The sequence below is a fragment of the Musa acuminata genome, chromosome BXJ3-3, assembly GCF_036884655.1.
Source record: "Musa acuminata AAA Group cultivar baxijiao chromosome BXJ3-3, Cavendish_Baxijiao_AAA, whole genome shotgun sequence".
Lineage (NCBI taxonomy): Eukaryota > Viridiplantae > Streptophyta > Magnoliopsida > Zingiberales > Musaceae > Musa > Musa acuminata.
Genome location: NC_088351.1, coordinates 34742892 through 34756983, shown reverse-complemented (window position 1 = coordinate 34756983; position 14092 = coordinate 34742892). Strand labels below are relative to the sequence as shown.

The following is a 14092-nucleotide window of genomic DNA, read 5'->3' as shown; positions in this document are numbered from 1 at the left end:
CCATCCGACGGTGTCAGTTGAAAGTGTACAGAAGCGGACCGTCCGGATCATTCGAACGTTGGCGAGCGTGTTCGAATGCGACCGTTGTGCGCGACTTTTCTGTTTTCTTCCGTTGCGCTTCGGTTTTTGTCTGCTCTTCTTTTTCTTTCCGCCTTCAAACCCGCTTTACTTACCGTCTCGGCTTCAACGTTCTTTAAATCCTTGTCAAAATTAGTTTATGCGCTCTCAGGCTCCGCTCTCCTCCTCCTCTTCGTCTCTTACAGTGTCTCCTTGCTTCGATCACTGCTTCGTTTTGCCTTTTCTTGATCTCGAAGAAGCGGGAAGAGGGGGAATGATGGCTCGGCGGGCGTCGTCTCCTGCTTCTCCGGTGACGATCACCGTGTCTTCGTCCGGCGGGAAGGGAGGTGGGGATGGGGCCCTCAGGCGGAGCATCGGCTTGACTAGCCCGGTCCCCCGCCACTCCTTCTCCAACACCCCTGACTCCCCAGCGGCCGCCGCCAGACGGAGCAGCCACCGTGTCTCCAGCGGCGGCGGCGGAAGGTACTGTTCCATGGCTGCTAACGACGAGAGTCAAGAACTGACCTCCGAGTTTGTCCGCTACACCGTCCACATCCCGCCGACCCCCGACCGCCAGGCGGCGGCGGCGGAGGCCGAGGAGGCCCTCGAGCCGGAGTCGCGGCCCCAGCGGAGTTACATCTCCGGCACCATCTTCACCGGTGGGTTGAACTGCGTCACCCGCGGCCACGTCATCGAGTGCTCCGCGGACGGCGCCTCGGTGGCCAAGTCCACCGGGATGTTCTGCAAGATGAAGGGCTGCGACGGCGGGGCGTTCCTCAGCGGATCCAAGCCTCCGTGCGAGTGCGGGTTCATGATATGCAAGGACTGCTACCTGGAGTGCGCCGGGAGCGGCGGGGGTCAGTGTCCAGGGTGCAAGGAGCCCTACGGGACGGTGACCGACGACGAGGACTCGGCATCGGAGACCGAGGACCGACCCCTTCCCCTGACCTCCATGGCAGAGTTCAAGGCCGGGAGGAGGCTCTCGATCGTGAAATCGATGAAAGGCGCCCCGAACCAGGGAGGGGATTTCGACCACAACCGCTGGCTTTTCGAGACCAAGGGCACTTACGGCTACGGGAATGCGGTGTGGCCGAGAGATGGGAACGGCGGTGGTGGCGTGGGGTTCAAGGGGTTCGAGGAGCCGCCCGACTTCGAGGGAAGATGCAGGAGGCCGCTTACCAGGAAGAAGGGAGTGTCCCAAGCAATTCTCAGCCCATACAGGTAACAGAGGATTCAAAGAACAGATCTTGAACATGATTAAGCATTGATTCATTAGAAATCACAAATCATGCATTTATGTTTGTCTTTTTCTTCATGCAATTAAGATTGGCGAAAAAAAAAATGAGATTTTTAGGTTCAGAAATGACTTGTTTCCAATTCTTGAGTCTCAGGTTGCTCATGTTCATTCGCCTCGTCGCCCTCGGCCTCTTCCTGACCTGGAGAATCCGGCACCCAAATCACGACGCTATATGGCTATGGGCCATGTCTGTGGCCTGCGAGGTCTGGTTTGCCTTCTCTTGGCTGTTAGACCAGCTTCCCAAGCTCTGCCCAGTGAACCGGGCCACCGACCTCTCGGTTCTCAAGGAGCGCTTCGAGTCCCCAAGCATCCGCAATCCCAAAGGCCGGTCCGATCTTCCTGGAGTAGATGTCTTCGTCTCCACTGCAGATCCAGAGAAGGAGCCCCCTCTCGTCACGGCAAACACCATCCTCTCCATCCTCGCCGTCGACTACCCTGTCGAGAAGCTTGCTTGCTACCTGTCAGACGACGGCGGTTCTCTTCTCACGTTTGAAGCTCTTGCGGAGACGGCAAGCTTCGCGAGGATTTGGGTCCCCTTCTGCAGGAAGCACGCCATAGAGCCGAGGAATCCCGAGGCCTACTTTGGCCAGAAACGCGACTTCCTAAAGAACAAAGTCCGGCTGGACTTCGTCCGAGAGAGGAGGAAGGTGAAGAGGGAGTACGACGAGTTCAGAGTGCGTATAAACTCTCTGCCGGAATCCATCAGGAGGCGATCCGACGCTTACAATGCCCACGAAGAGCTACGAGCTAAGAAGAAGTGGGAGGAGGTGAAGGAGGACGTCTCTGAGCCCACCGAGTTCGTCAAGGCAACCTGGATGTCCGACGGATCACACTGGCCTGGGACATGGTTTTCGGCTGCGGCAGATCACTCCAGAGGCGATCATGCCGGTATCATTCAGGTACAGTGGCGATCGTGCCTCTCTCTGCATCGATTTCAGAGTGTCGTAGGTAGGATATGGATCTCATCTCATCATCGTGCGCAGGTAATGCTTGCTCCTCCCAACTCCGAACCAGTGATGGGCACCGCCGCGACCCAAGAGAACAACCTCGTCGACACCACCGACGTGGACGTCAGACTCCCGATGCTCGTCTACGTCTCGCGGGAGAAGAGACCGGGATACGATCACAACAAGAAGGCGGGCGCCATGAACGCTCTCGTCAGGACGAGCGCCATTATGTCGAACGGCCCCTTCATCCTCAACCTGGACTGCGATCACTACATCTACAACTCCTTGGCTCTGAGAGAAGGCATGTGCTTCATGCTCGACCGGGGCGGCGACAGGATCTGCTACGTCCAGTTCCCTCAGAGGTTCGAGGGCGTCGACCCCAGCGACAGATACGCCAACCACAACTTGGTCTTCTTCGACGTCACCATGAGGGCCATGGACGGACTGCAAGGCCCGATGTACGTCGGCACTGGCTGCATCTTTCGAAGGACGGCCCTCTACGGGTTCAGCCCGCCCCGTGCCACCGAGCACCATGGATGGTTCGGAAGGAAGAAGACCAAGCTTTTCCTGCTTAGGAAGCCCACGATGGGGAAGAAGCATGACCGAGAGGAGAACGACATCGTACTGCCGCCCATCGGAGATGACGACAACGACGAAGGGGATGTCGAGTCGGCGCTTCTGCCGAAGAGGTTTGGGAGCTCGGCCACCCTGGTGGCGTCCATTCCGGTAGCTGAATACCAAGGTAGACTGCTGCAGGACATGGCCGGAGCTGGACAGGGCAGGCCGGCCGGCTCTCTGGCGGTGCCGCGGGAGCCGCTCGACGCCGCGACGGTCGCCGAAGCGATCAGCGTCATCTCCTGCTTCTACGAGGACAAGACGGAGTGGGGCGGGCGAGTTGGGTGGATCTACGGCTCGGTCACGGAGGACGTGGTGACGGGTTACAGGATGCACAACCGGGGGTGGAGGTCCATCTACTGCGTCACCAAGCGCGACGCTTTCAGAGGAACAGCTCCCATAAACCTCACCGACAGGCTGCATCAGGTGCTCCGATGGGCCACGGGCTCCGTCGAGATCTTCTTCTCGCAGAACAACGCGCTCTTCGCCAGCAGGCGGATGAAGTTCCTGCAGCGGGTGGCCTACTTCAGCGTCGGCATCTACCCCTTCACCTCCATCTTCCTCACCGTCTACTGCGTGCTACCGGCGATCTCCCTGTTCACAGGCCAGTTCATCGTGCAGTCTCTGAGCATAACATTCCTAATCTTCCTCCTGGCCATCACCCTCACTCTCTGCTTGCTGGCGCTGCTGGAGATCAAGTGGTCGGGGATCACACTGCACGAGTGGTGGAGGAACGAGCAGTTCTGGTTGATCGGAGGCACCAGCGCGCACCCCGCTGCGGTGCTCCAAGGCCTGCTGAAGGTGATTGCCGGGGTGGACATATCGTTCACCCTGACGTCGAAGCCGGCGACCGACGACGGGGAGGACGCCTTGGCGGAGCTGTACACGGTGAAGTGGAGCTATCTGATGGTTCCCCCGATCACGATCATGATGGTGAACACGATAGCCATAGCCGTGGGGATTGCGAGGACGATGTACAGCCAATTCCCGCAGTGGAGTAAGCTTGCGGGAGGGGTGTTCTTCAGCTTCTGGGTGCTGTGCCATCTGTACCCGTTTGCTAAAGGGTTGATGGGGAGGAGGGGGAAGGTGCCGACCATCGTGTTTGTGTGGTCTGGGTTGATCTCCATTGTGGTGTCTTTGCTCTGGGTGTACATCAGCCCCCCAGCTGGGGCAAGAAGGGATTACATGAGCTTCCAGTTTCCTTGATTGGTGGAAGCAGCAGCAGCAGCAGCACATTCTTCTACCTGCAAACAGATGCTTGTCTGCAATGTAACAGAAGAGAGTTAGTTGTTCATGAAGTTCTGGTTCATGAAATGTTTACTGGTTTAGTACGTGTACATCTTTTAATTAGATGGTTGTTCTGTCAAGATTATGCTAGAATTGCATTAAGATCAACGTGTATCTTTATTCTTTTCTCTTTCTCGTAGATTGCAGATTGTTCTTTCTAAGAGTTTCTTCCATGACATTTTTTTACAGACTCTGTATTCCAACTTCTTGCCGCGTGCAGTTTTTTCCGTTTCGTTCATTCAATGTTGTAAGATGTTCTGCTCCATCATCTGTTTTGGTTCAAGTAATTGAATGAACTCAAAGTGGAGTAACTGGTGGACGGATGTGAAAGTCACTCAAAGGGAGAGAATACACTGCAGTGGTGTATTATTTGCACGGAGTTATTTGAGGTGAAAAGTATTTTATCCGAATATAGTACTTATATAAATATCGAAGTCAAAAGAGACTTTCCGATTTTTCCGACGTTCAAATTAGCCCCGAGGTTAATTTCTATAGTCTTCTCGATTTCAAACCCCCCCCCCCCCCCCCCCCCTCCCGAAGTTGAGGATATAGTTGTATATTTAATCTTAGAAGGGTAGAATATTCTCACGAAGATTTTGCATGGGAGGTGATTTGTCCCTCGGACTCTTATCCACACGTGGGTGGCAAGCCGTTTGAAACTTTTCCTTCCATGATGGTGTTGGCATGATGGGCAATGACTAAATGATTGTGTATTCGCTATCATTTGTCCCCTCCCCTCCCGTCATACTTCGAGGCCCTTGTAAGTGGAGTTCAAAGTGTAACGTCTAGTTCATTTGGCTTATTGAATGTATTGTTCCTTGGTGAACTTGATTTTCACGCTTCGAGTGGATGCAGCGATCTAGTTTTTTCGACTCATGTGCTTTGGGCACATTCCTCTTATGCCTCTGCCTTAGTGGGTCTTCTAATGCGAGTCAAGTTTTTTCGACTCATGTGACTCGGGTGTTATTCATCTTGGCCCTCCGCTATAGTTGGTATTCTAACGTGGGTCGAGTTTTCTCGACTCACACACCTTTGACACAATTTGGTTCAAGCCTCCGTTGTAGCGAGTCAAGTTTTTATGACTCACGTCTCAAGCGTCATTTGACCTGACTCTTCACCGTAACAGGTCTTTTAGTGCAGGTCGAGTTTTCTCGACTCACGTGCCTCGAGCGCAATTCGGTTCAAGTCTTCGTCATAGAGGGTCTTCTAGCACGAATCAAGTTTTTTTGACTTCTGTGACTCAGGCGCCATTCGCCTTGACCCTTCACTATAGCAAGTCTTCTAGGGTGGGTTGAGTTTTCCCAACTCATACGTCTTACGCATAATTTAGCTCGAGCCTCCATCGTAGTAGGTCTTTTAGCGCAAGTCGAGTTTCCTTAACTCATGTGCCTCGAGCGTAATTCGACCTGAGCCTTTGCCATAGCGGGTCTTCCAGCATGGGTAGAGTTTTTTTTACTTACACGACTCGGGTGCTATTCGCCATGCCCCTCCGTCATAATAGGTCTTCTAGCGCGGGTCAAGTTTTCCCGACTCACGAATCTTGGACGTAATTAGGCTCGAGTCACCATTGTAATGGGTTGAGTTTTCCCAACTCATGCACCTCGGGTGTAATTCGACCCGATGTGATTGTGTTCAGTATGTGCAAAGTCATTTGAGATGAAAAACATCTCCTCCCGAGATGTTACTTAGAAGTCGTTCCCGAGCTGATCTCTCATACGCTCAAGCTACCCCTTGGACTCAACGGAAGAGGTGTTCTCGATTTCAATGATTCCTATCTAGAATTGAGGATGTGTTTTTATACTTGACCTCAACGGAAGAGGTGATTTATAACTACCCCAAGCTACCCCTTGGACTCTCGTGAATATTCCAAAAGGGAAGCATCTTGTACTCATCCCAAACTACCCCTTAAACTATTATCCTCCCCTAGAACATCATCAATGATCACAATTCATACCTTGTTACCATTCTTAGGATATGATACGGAGCTTAATCCAATCGATGCCCTCCAAAAAAAAGGATATGCTATCCCTCCACTATCATATCGAAAAGGGATTTTATAAAAGAGAAAGTTTATCCCTCTCAAGAAAAATACTCTTATTTTCCTATAAAATCAAATCAATTAATCGATCAATATTCACATTTGATATTTAACCCATATTCTAACTCTTATGTAACCAAAACACAAATCATGATCCAAAGAAGCTAAAATCACATTCTTATGGTTACTAAAAACAGAGTTTCCGCCCAAAGTCGACGTGCTGCATAACAGCAACATTGCAACCTAATAGAAACGACGCTCAAAAACAAGGCAAAATGATGTTGTTAACTTGCATTTATATCACCTGCGACTCATAGATGTCCTCTTACCTGCAACTCATAAACTAGTAGAGCATACAATCATTCAAATGGGAGAGAACCAAAATGTGCTAACACATGACATTTTCATAAGACCTTTTATTGTCACCACCTCCTCATAAACACCAACACCACACACACTCCCACCTCGGACAACATGACTCAGAACTCACAATGACACAACTCCACCCCCACCCCCCGACCCCCGACCCCCCACCCCACTGACTTCTGACTGGAACCATTTCCTGGTGCTGGGACAATGATTACTAGCAGTCACCAGAGAAGAAACCTGCAATCTAGGCACAAGAGGATCCATACGGTAATGATCATCAGCCCTTTAATAATATGATTGTCACCTGAGAGTACAACAACATCTTCGTACCAATTCTCAGCCGAAGTTGAATCCACCGGGAGGAGCTGTATTCTGGCCATTGTTCCCAAAGTGGAATCCAGTTTGAGCAGCATCACCTGTAGGCATTGCATCATCCTCCTCCAACCAATACGTCTCAAGAATCTTCACAGCTTTCTCATAGATCTCAGTATTATCATGGCTTTGAAGATTCTCAATCTTCTCCAAGCCCTCAGCTTCCTCAATCATCTGTGCATACAAGTTCACATCTCCACTAGCACCAAGGTTCTTCTCCGCTTCACCAACTTTCAAAATATTCTCAAGCCCTTCCAAGCAAACAGTGACAATCCTTGGGTCTGGGCAGACCAGGAGATCACACAAGGGCTTTACACAACCCTGACTAACTAAAAATCTGGTGACAACAATAAGAACCAATTAGTCTATGAAATTAAACTTGTATAGCCTTTAAAAAGAAGCAAATACAACATGCACACAGAGAAGGATAATGCGCATACTTTATCTGATCATGGTTACCACCCGAAGTTGCATTAGATATGGCCCATGCTGCTTCTTTCTTGATATCAAACTCTGCAGTCTGCAGTAGATGCACTAGTGGACCAATAATACCAGCAGCTATCACAGCCTGCAATCAATTCAATATCAAATAAAATTACAGTCTATTGAAGAGATATATTTTCATACAGTTGGTACAGACTCAAGGAAATTGGAACAACAGGATCAAAAGGCTCGGATTGCTGTGTCAGCATTGTATACCGATCCTGATCAATGCAAATGCTATTAATCAGTTATATCCATTTTTGTCGGATGTACCTGGATCTGTTCCTTGTTTCCAGCTGTGATGTTTGATATGGTCCAGCAAGCTTCCTTCTTGATGCTTTTCTTATGGTTGTGAGTCAGGAGGTTCAGGAGACAAGGAAGAGCTTGGTGATTGATAACATACTACAGTGAAAACCACAAGCTCAACAATTAGAAAGAAAGAGAGAAAATAGGAACAACTAAAAAACATACAATAAAACAGATTCAAAGAACACAGAAGATCCAAATAGAATTTAGTTAAATATTAAAAAATAAGCATGCCGCGAGCATCTTGATAGAAAGCTGGATCACAATCATTAAGAACAAACAATAACAGTTAATTTGGAAACTTGTCGGAATACCAGGATTATAAATGCATGAACATGAGTAACCAACTATACTGATAGAACACACGTAAAGGATCAACCCAAAGGTTACACAATAAAAATAATTAAAATTTAAAAAACATTTTTTTATAAATAGCCATAAAAGATTTCAAATACTGAGGCAACTTGGTTCCATAAAACAATGCCATTTGTAACTTAAGTGACGGTTATTTGAGCAGCAAAAACAAGCTCTACTTTCAAGGGTAAGACTATATATATATATATATATATATATATATGAACCTTTTACATACCTGCATTGGCAGGAGCCTCATGTATTAAACCAACTTAAAAAATAAGAATTAACAATATCTGATACAATATTTTAGAAATAGAACAATAACTTGCTGGAAACAACCTAGTTCTAAATATGAATCATCAAGATGAGGTGTGGAAACAATGCCCTCTCTTAACTACTTTCCCCCCCTTTCCTCCCTCTATATATACACACACCCTATAACCCCAATGAAGGATGATCAAGAGAAAGCGGATTGGATGAAGCAGCATCCACATAATGGCATTGGTAAGTCTACATCCACTCAACTTTCCTCTCCCCCATCTTCCTCTTTTCAACTACCTTCCTTCTCTCCTCGCCTCCTAATCCCCCACTTCATCTACTCACTCTAATTATTGAATCATATTATGTAGCCAATATGATATATATCAGATTGCTTGAACACTTAGGACCACTACCAGCAGTTTCACAGCATAAAAATGAATCCAAAATCGAAGGCAGACTGGAAAGTGCAAATTTTAAGCAGGAAACAAACTGTTCTTGCAAAAGTAATCATAATGTACACAACCACTTATATTAAATAAGCTCATTCTTATTATCCTTCGGCAGAATAGCTTAACCAACTTCTCATCTGCAATATTGATGGTGAATGCTTTGTGATTCTATTGAGAATATAGACAAAATTTTCCACATAAAGTCAGTAATTTATTAAATAAAGGATAATGTCATGTTATATTATTGAGTCATTGTGCTTACTGCCATCTGACTGCCATTTGCAGAGAGAGACGTGTGCAAGCATTCACACACAATAATAAAAAAAACAGCTTTCAGATGTTGGACTCACCCAAAGACTGGTTCCTTTCGTCATAATGATTTTAGCATTTAACAATTTATCTCATAAGAGTTCAAATGAGAAATGAGATACATAAGAAAATAAAACAAGATATGAATTGACATAATCAACCATCAAAACTTTACAAGTTCAGGATAAGCCATTCTGTCTCCCACTGGAGTGACACTACTTACCAGTTACAACTCATAGAAATCTAACTTTAAATATAGTTTTAATTGATCTGATATATTTTTCTACCAAATAGCATGGATGAGTTTCAAATGCAAAAAGCAGATTCCATATGATAGCATAATCCAAGAATGTGTGTACTCATCCAAATAGCATGGACGAATTTCAGTGTACTAAAAAAGAAATGTAAATGCAAACTATCATGTGCCATGTGCGAGACCAGTGATCCCAACCATACTTAAGGTCAAACAATTAAATGTAGAACATGACATGTTGAAACACAGACATATAACCAAGAAGATATTGTGTGGCAGCCCATAATAACATTCAATCTTCCATTTTACTTATCAAGTTGTTTTAAGAAGTTGCAAGGCGTACATATACAAAAGAATAAATCATATACATAATAAGCATGCAAAATTGGTCGCCACCCAGTCACCACATACAAGCATGAGTCCAAATGTACCAAACATTAATTTCTATAGCACAAATAATATATATATACAAGTTAATGCAAGTAATTAAAAATAAGATACCCTCGTGCATTTCACAACCATCCACATAAACTTACTTGCAATTGAATAATCACAAATTTGCAGTCACTTATATGTGCAGTAACTAGCAAAGCTCTAGTACCATATCAACAAGATCAGGCATCACCATGATATAATTGCCAGACAAGTTTAAACTTAAGCATGTCTGCTTTTCAACCTAGCAAGTAACATCAACAACCACCAGGAAAACAATAGCTCGACACAACAAGTATCTCAAAGCAGAAAAAAATTACAAAAACCAAATGATGATTTAACATACCTGTGTCTGTACATCATCTCCTGTCACAATATTACCAACAGTACGAAGGGCTGGAATAAGTACAGAAGGTGAAGGATGGCTGCATTAAAAATCATAACCAAATATAAGCATCTTGAAACAGATAAGAAATCACAAATAGAAAGTAAAGTTGATATATTCATACAGAAGAAGCTCTACAAGCCGTGGACAGACACCAGCCTCAAGTACAGCTTGTATTTTGTCGTTGGTACCATCGGACAAATATGACAATGCCCAACATGCATCTGTAAGCACTTCCTCATCGCTTGAATGAATTAGCCGCTCAAGGGCTGGAAGAGCAGGCTTAACCTGCTCATCAAAAAGCAACAATTATTACGAACATGAAATGCTTTGGAAGATCATGAACAATAAACTCACACAGAATCTAGTACTAACCTGCTCAAAGGCTGGCTGTGGCTTCCCTCTGCAAAAATTTGACAGGGTCCAAGTGGCATTCCTTAGCATGGAGAGTTTGGCATGCTCATTCAACTGTTGAAGAAGTGGGAATAACGCTCCATTGCCAAGGACAAGATCTCGGCATCTTGGGGAATCACCAGCCACATTCCCCAAAGCCCATACCGCCTACACCGTCATAAAATTTATTAGCTAATTTGTACCCTACAAGTAAACATTCACACGCATGAGGGCATGTGCAGACACACACAGAGACCTAAAACAAAACAATACAAATGATACCAAAATAAACTTAAAATTTGCAAAACACTGTACCTGCTCACGGACATCATCACTAGGGGAACTGAGAAGTTTAACGAAAATGGGAACTGCTCCATGATCTATCACGACCTTAGTGTTCTCTGAGGTGCCGGAGGCAATATTGGTGAGTGCCCAAGCAGCCTCAAACTGCCACATGCCAGAACAAGCAGCAAAACAAATTAATGAACAAAATCTGGAAGAACAAGACGCAATCAAGTGAAATTTACTTTGCTAGGAGAAATACCAACCTGAAGTTGGGGATAATCTTCCCTTGTAAGGAACTCCACAAATCGTGGAACAACGCCCGACTGTATCACCTCCTCGATCGGAGGGCTTCGCTCTGGTTAATGGGCACATTAAACTATTCAGAATGGCTAATATTCTTAGAACGTAATAGCTAAACACTGCAAATATATTGATCAAACTAATACCTATCGAAAGCAGTTTACGGAACTGCGTGGTTGCTTCTAACTGCAGAGTGCTATCATCAGAATAAACACCGGCCACCATCGCGGGAAGGCTTTCCAACTGCGGATGACCAAATCGAATAGCGCAATGAGAAAACCGCACGTTCGTAATCCAGAACCCTAGTCCCTAACACCCGGAATCGTATCGATCCGGACCACTGATCTGCAACTCAAAACCATGATAAATCAAAGGATCGGCAGACGGGAGGTCACCTTCTTCTCTATGACGGACGCGTGGGTGGTCGTCTGTGGGAGGGGCTGGGCTTGCATCCCCTCCCGCCGCTTCTTCTGGAGGCTCTCCTCCCGCCGGTTCTTGCGGATCTCCACCATGTTGTCCTCCCTGCGCCGCCGGCCCTCCTCCGCGTCCACGGCCACCTTGTACTTATTCCGGCGGACCTCCGCCCTCTCGCTCGGCCTCAGCGACATTTTTTCTCCGCCGGCGCGCGCCTCACCAACCGCAAGCAACAAGACAAATCAGGAGATCGAGCAAACCCTAGGCGACGGACGAGGGGGCGAAACCCAAACCCTAGCGGAGCCCGAAACGAACGCAAAAGAGAACACAGCTCAATGAAGGAGAGATCATTTTATAGGCTCGAAATGGTAATGAATTAATGCAAAAGGGGCCGCGATCAGGGACGACGAAACCCTAAGATTCGAGATTTATTTTCGAATCAGTACGACGCTTAAGCCCGTTGCCCGCTTTTACACCACTCAAATGCGCCAAGGGGTCCACCGTTATCGCAGCAATCAGCAGAGTGGGTGACACAGAGACGAGTCTGTGAGCAAACCTTCGAAAGGGATGGTGGGAGGAAGTGGTGGAGCAGCGAACTAATAGGAGAAGGTTAACTAAAAGTGAACCGTCCGATGTGGCGATACGAAAAAGAATGAAACGTGACGTCGTGCTTTTAATACCACGAGTACTTTTGGGTTGTTTACAGCGTTCCGAGGAGCAGAATACCGCTAGAATGACCGGCGATTCCGACGCGGTAAAGTAAACGCCGGTGCGAGTTCTAAAGTTACTCCAATGAGAGGTTCTGCAATTATCACAACATTGCCGCTAATCGTGGACCGTGAATATGAGCATTGACCGTTGGATGATGATGATGAAGGATCGACGGCGTCGATCTGTCACCAATTGATACGATCCATTTCATTATATATATGTGTGTGTGTATATGTATGTATATGTATATAATATATAATATATATATTTATATATATATTATAAATATATATATATACCTCACTTAATCCACTTAATCCACCTGACAAAAACCCACTCTCACATTTGCTAGAAAACTGGGAGTCAAGATTTTTGATTGTATGAACTTTCATGAATGAATTGATTGGATAAAGAATGGGATACAAATTCGCCAGATAAATTGCAATCCTCAATTCAACATGAAGCCTTGCGCATGAAGCCACTTCGATGTTCAACTCAGAATCTGAAACTACTCTTCATTGTTCTTCCTGTTCTGCGCTCCGTTCTGATCTCGTAAAGAGGTGACTCGCATCTGCCTTTTCTTCTGTGGTTGTCGCCATCGCCGCTCTGGAACTGCTGCTCCTGCTCTCGTGGGTTCACGAGCACCCGATCGCGGTAGTGTGGATAGCCATCGTAGAGCAGGTAGACAGAGGGATCAAAGAGCGGTGATCCTGCTTGGGTTGCTTTGTTGGCTTCCAAGCAGCTTTCTATCACTCTGCACTCCTCTTGGAATCTCTTCTTAGCTTCTCTGAGAGCTGCCACAGCTCTTCTCAGCTTTGTTCGGACTCCAGCCTTTTGCCTCTCTGAGTTGCTATGGCACTCCCTGCAGAACTTGTCTTGCCTCTCGGAGTTGAAGGCTCTTCTTGCAACTTCATCTGACAAGCATTCATATGCCTGCAAGTGGAATTCATAGGTTCAAGGGAACTTTGGCTCATGATTTAGCAGATGTCGATGCCTCTCTTTACCTCAGAGACGACCTTGAATGCAGCTTCAGCCTTGGGGTGTCTGTTCTTGTCTGGATGAAGCTGCAACGCTGCAGAAAGAACTGTCATCATTCCAGGCTGCCGAGAAACCAACAAGAGAGCAAGAGAGAAATGTGAGCATTTGCTGCTGCGACAGCCATACCCAGCCGACGATATTGCCTGCGTATGACATCGATTCCGGCCTCTTCATCGACCTATGAATCGTCATTGAAATGCCTCTCATTCAATCAATAAACGGTTGTCGAGCAAAGGATCGCAGGAACAAGGAGAGGTGCATGCATGTTAGGACTCAACTCTGAGAACGAGATACCAGTCAACGAAGGGTGGTCGCCGGGGCGAGCGGCTGCGGTGGGTGCAAGCGGTGAACATGGATGATATGGAGCATATCTCCCTCGCGAGCTGTGCTCTGCTGTCCAGCTCCTCCGCCATCTTTCTAGCTTTTTTAGCATGGTCTCAGAAAGCTCAGCAATGTGCATGGATCGGACAACATGGTAGTCCTTCTTCCTCGCGCAGCGGGTTGATTCCCAGTGTGCAACTCATATAGACGGAGGGGTTGGGTGAATGGAATGGTTGAGTTGGACTTCCAAAGCGTCATTTGCGGGAGAGTTTGAAAAGCGCTCTCCACAGAGAGAGAGAGAGAGAGAGAGACAGAGAGAGAGGAAGCAGAGGATGACGGAGAGGTTACCGTTATGTTCGGCACGTGGGTTCCTCGTGAGCCGTTTCCGCGAGAAAGCAAAGCCAGCCTTCGTG

General features: G+C 47.0%; 3 protein-coding genes across 4 annotated transcripts; 1 reads left to right on the top strand and 2 right to left on the bottom strand.

Moving 5' to 3' along the window:
* The first annotated feature begins 197 nt into the window (after positions 1 to 197).
* LOC135633062 (cellulose synthase-like protein D5) lies at positions 198 to 4406 on the top strand. The gene is made up of 3 exons (XM_065142123.1): positions 198 to 1278; positions 1449 to 2253; positions 2338 to 4406. The coding sequence occupies exons 1-3, from the start codon at positions 218 to 220 to the stop codon at positions 4120 to 4122; spliced, it is 3651 nt and encodes a 1216-aa protein (XP_064998195.1). The 5' UTR covers positions 198 to 217; the 3' UTR covers positions 4123 to 4406.
* A 2103-nt stretch (positions 4407 to 6509) lies between these two features.
* LOC135585341 (importin subunit alpha-1b-like) lies at positions 6510 to 11953 on the bottom strand. 2 transcript variants are annotated; one of them, XM_065143589.1, is made up of 11 exons: positions 11591 to 11953; positions 11342 to 11438; positions 11159 to 11250; positions 10926 to 11057; positions 10593 to 10778; positions 10342 to 10505; positions 10179 to 10257; positions 7739 to 7867; positions 7423 to 7550; positions 6941 to 7319; positions 6510 to 6854 (listed from the first exon to the last, which is right to left on the bottom strand). In XM_065143589.1, exons 1-10 carry the CDS (start codon positions 11801 to 11803, stop codon positions 6947 to 6949), a joined length of 1593 nt encoding a protein of 530 aa, XP_064999661.1. In that variant the 5' UTR covers positions 11804 to 11953; the 3' UTR covers positions 6510 to 6854; positions 6941 to 6946. The 2 variants fall into 2 exon arrangements, with proteins under 2 accessions (XP_064999661.1, XP_064999660.1); XM_065143588.1 differs by having other exon boundaries at positions 6510 to 7319.
* A 742-nt stretch (positions 11954 to 12695) lies between these two features.
* LOC103978947 (uncharacterized) lies at positions 12696 to 13941 on the bottom strand. Its single transcript, XM_009394921.3, has 4 exons — positions 13637 to 13941; positions 13485 to 13536; positions 13325 to 13392; positions 12696 to 13253 (listed from the first exon to the last, which is right to left on the bottom strand). Exons 1-4 carry the CDS (start codon positions 13769 to 13771, stop codon positions 12816 to 12818), a joined length of 693 nt encoding a protein of 230 aa, XP_009393196.2. The 5' UTR covers positions 13772 to 13941; the 3' UTR covers positions 12696 to 12815.
* Positions 13942 to 14092: the final 151 nt, after the last annotated feature.

Coding starts and splice junctions, on each gene's coding strand:
- LOC103978947 (XM_009394921.3), bottom strand. CDS start 13,771: ATGGCGGAGGAGCTGGACAGCAGAGCACAGCTCGCGAGGGAGATATGC. Junction 13,537..13,636: donor ACTGGTATCTCGTTCTCAGA/GTTGAGTCCTAA, acceptor GACGATTCATAG/GTCGATGAAGAGGCCGGAAT. Junction 13,393..13,484: donor CAGGCAATATCGTCGGCTGG/GTATGGCTGTCG, acceptor TTCTTTCTGCAG/CGTTGCAGCTTCATCCAGAC.
- LOC135585341 (XM_065143588.1), bottom strand. CDS start 11,803: ATGTCGCTGAGGCCGAGCGAGAGGGCGGAGGTCCGCCGGAATAAGTAC. Junction 11,251..11,341: donor CCGTAAACTGCTTTCGATAG/GTATTAGTTTGA, acceptor CCCATTAACCAG/AGCGAAGCCCTCCGATCGAG. Junction 10,506..10,592: donor CACAGCCAGCCTTTGAGCAG/GTTAGTACTAGA, acceptor TTTGATGAGCAG/GTTAAGCCTGCTCTTCCAGC.
- LOC135633062 (XM_065142123.1), top strand. CDS start 218: ATGCGCTCTCAGGCTCCGCTCTCCTCCTCCTCTTCGTCTCTTACAGTG. Junction 1,279..1,448: donor GCAATTCTCAGCCCATACAG/GTAACAGAGGAT, acceptor CTTGAGTCTCAG/GTTGCTCATGTTCATTCGCC. Junction 2,254..2,337: donor ATCATGCCGGTATCATTCAG/GTACAGTGGCGA, acceptor CATCGTGCGCAG/GTAATGCTTGCTCCTCCCAA.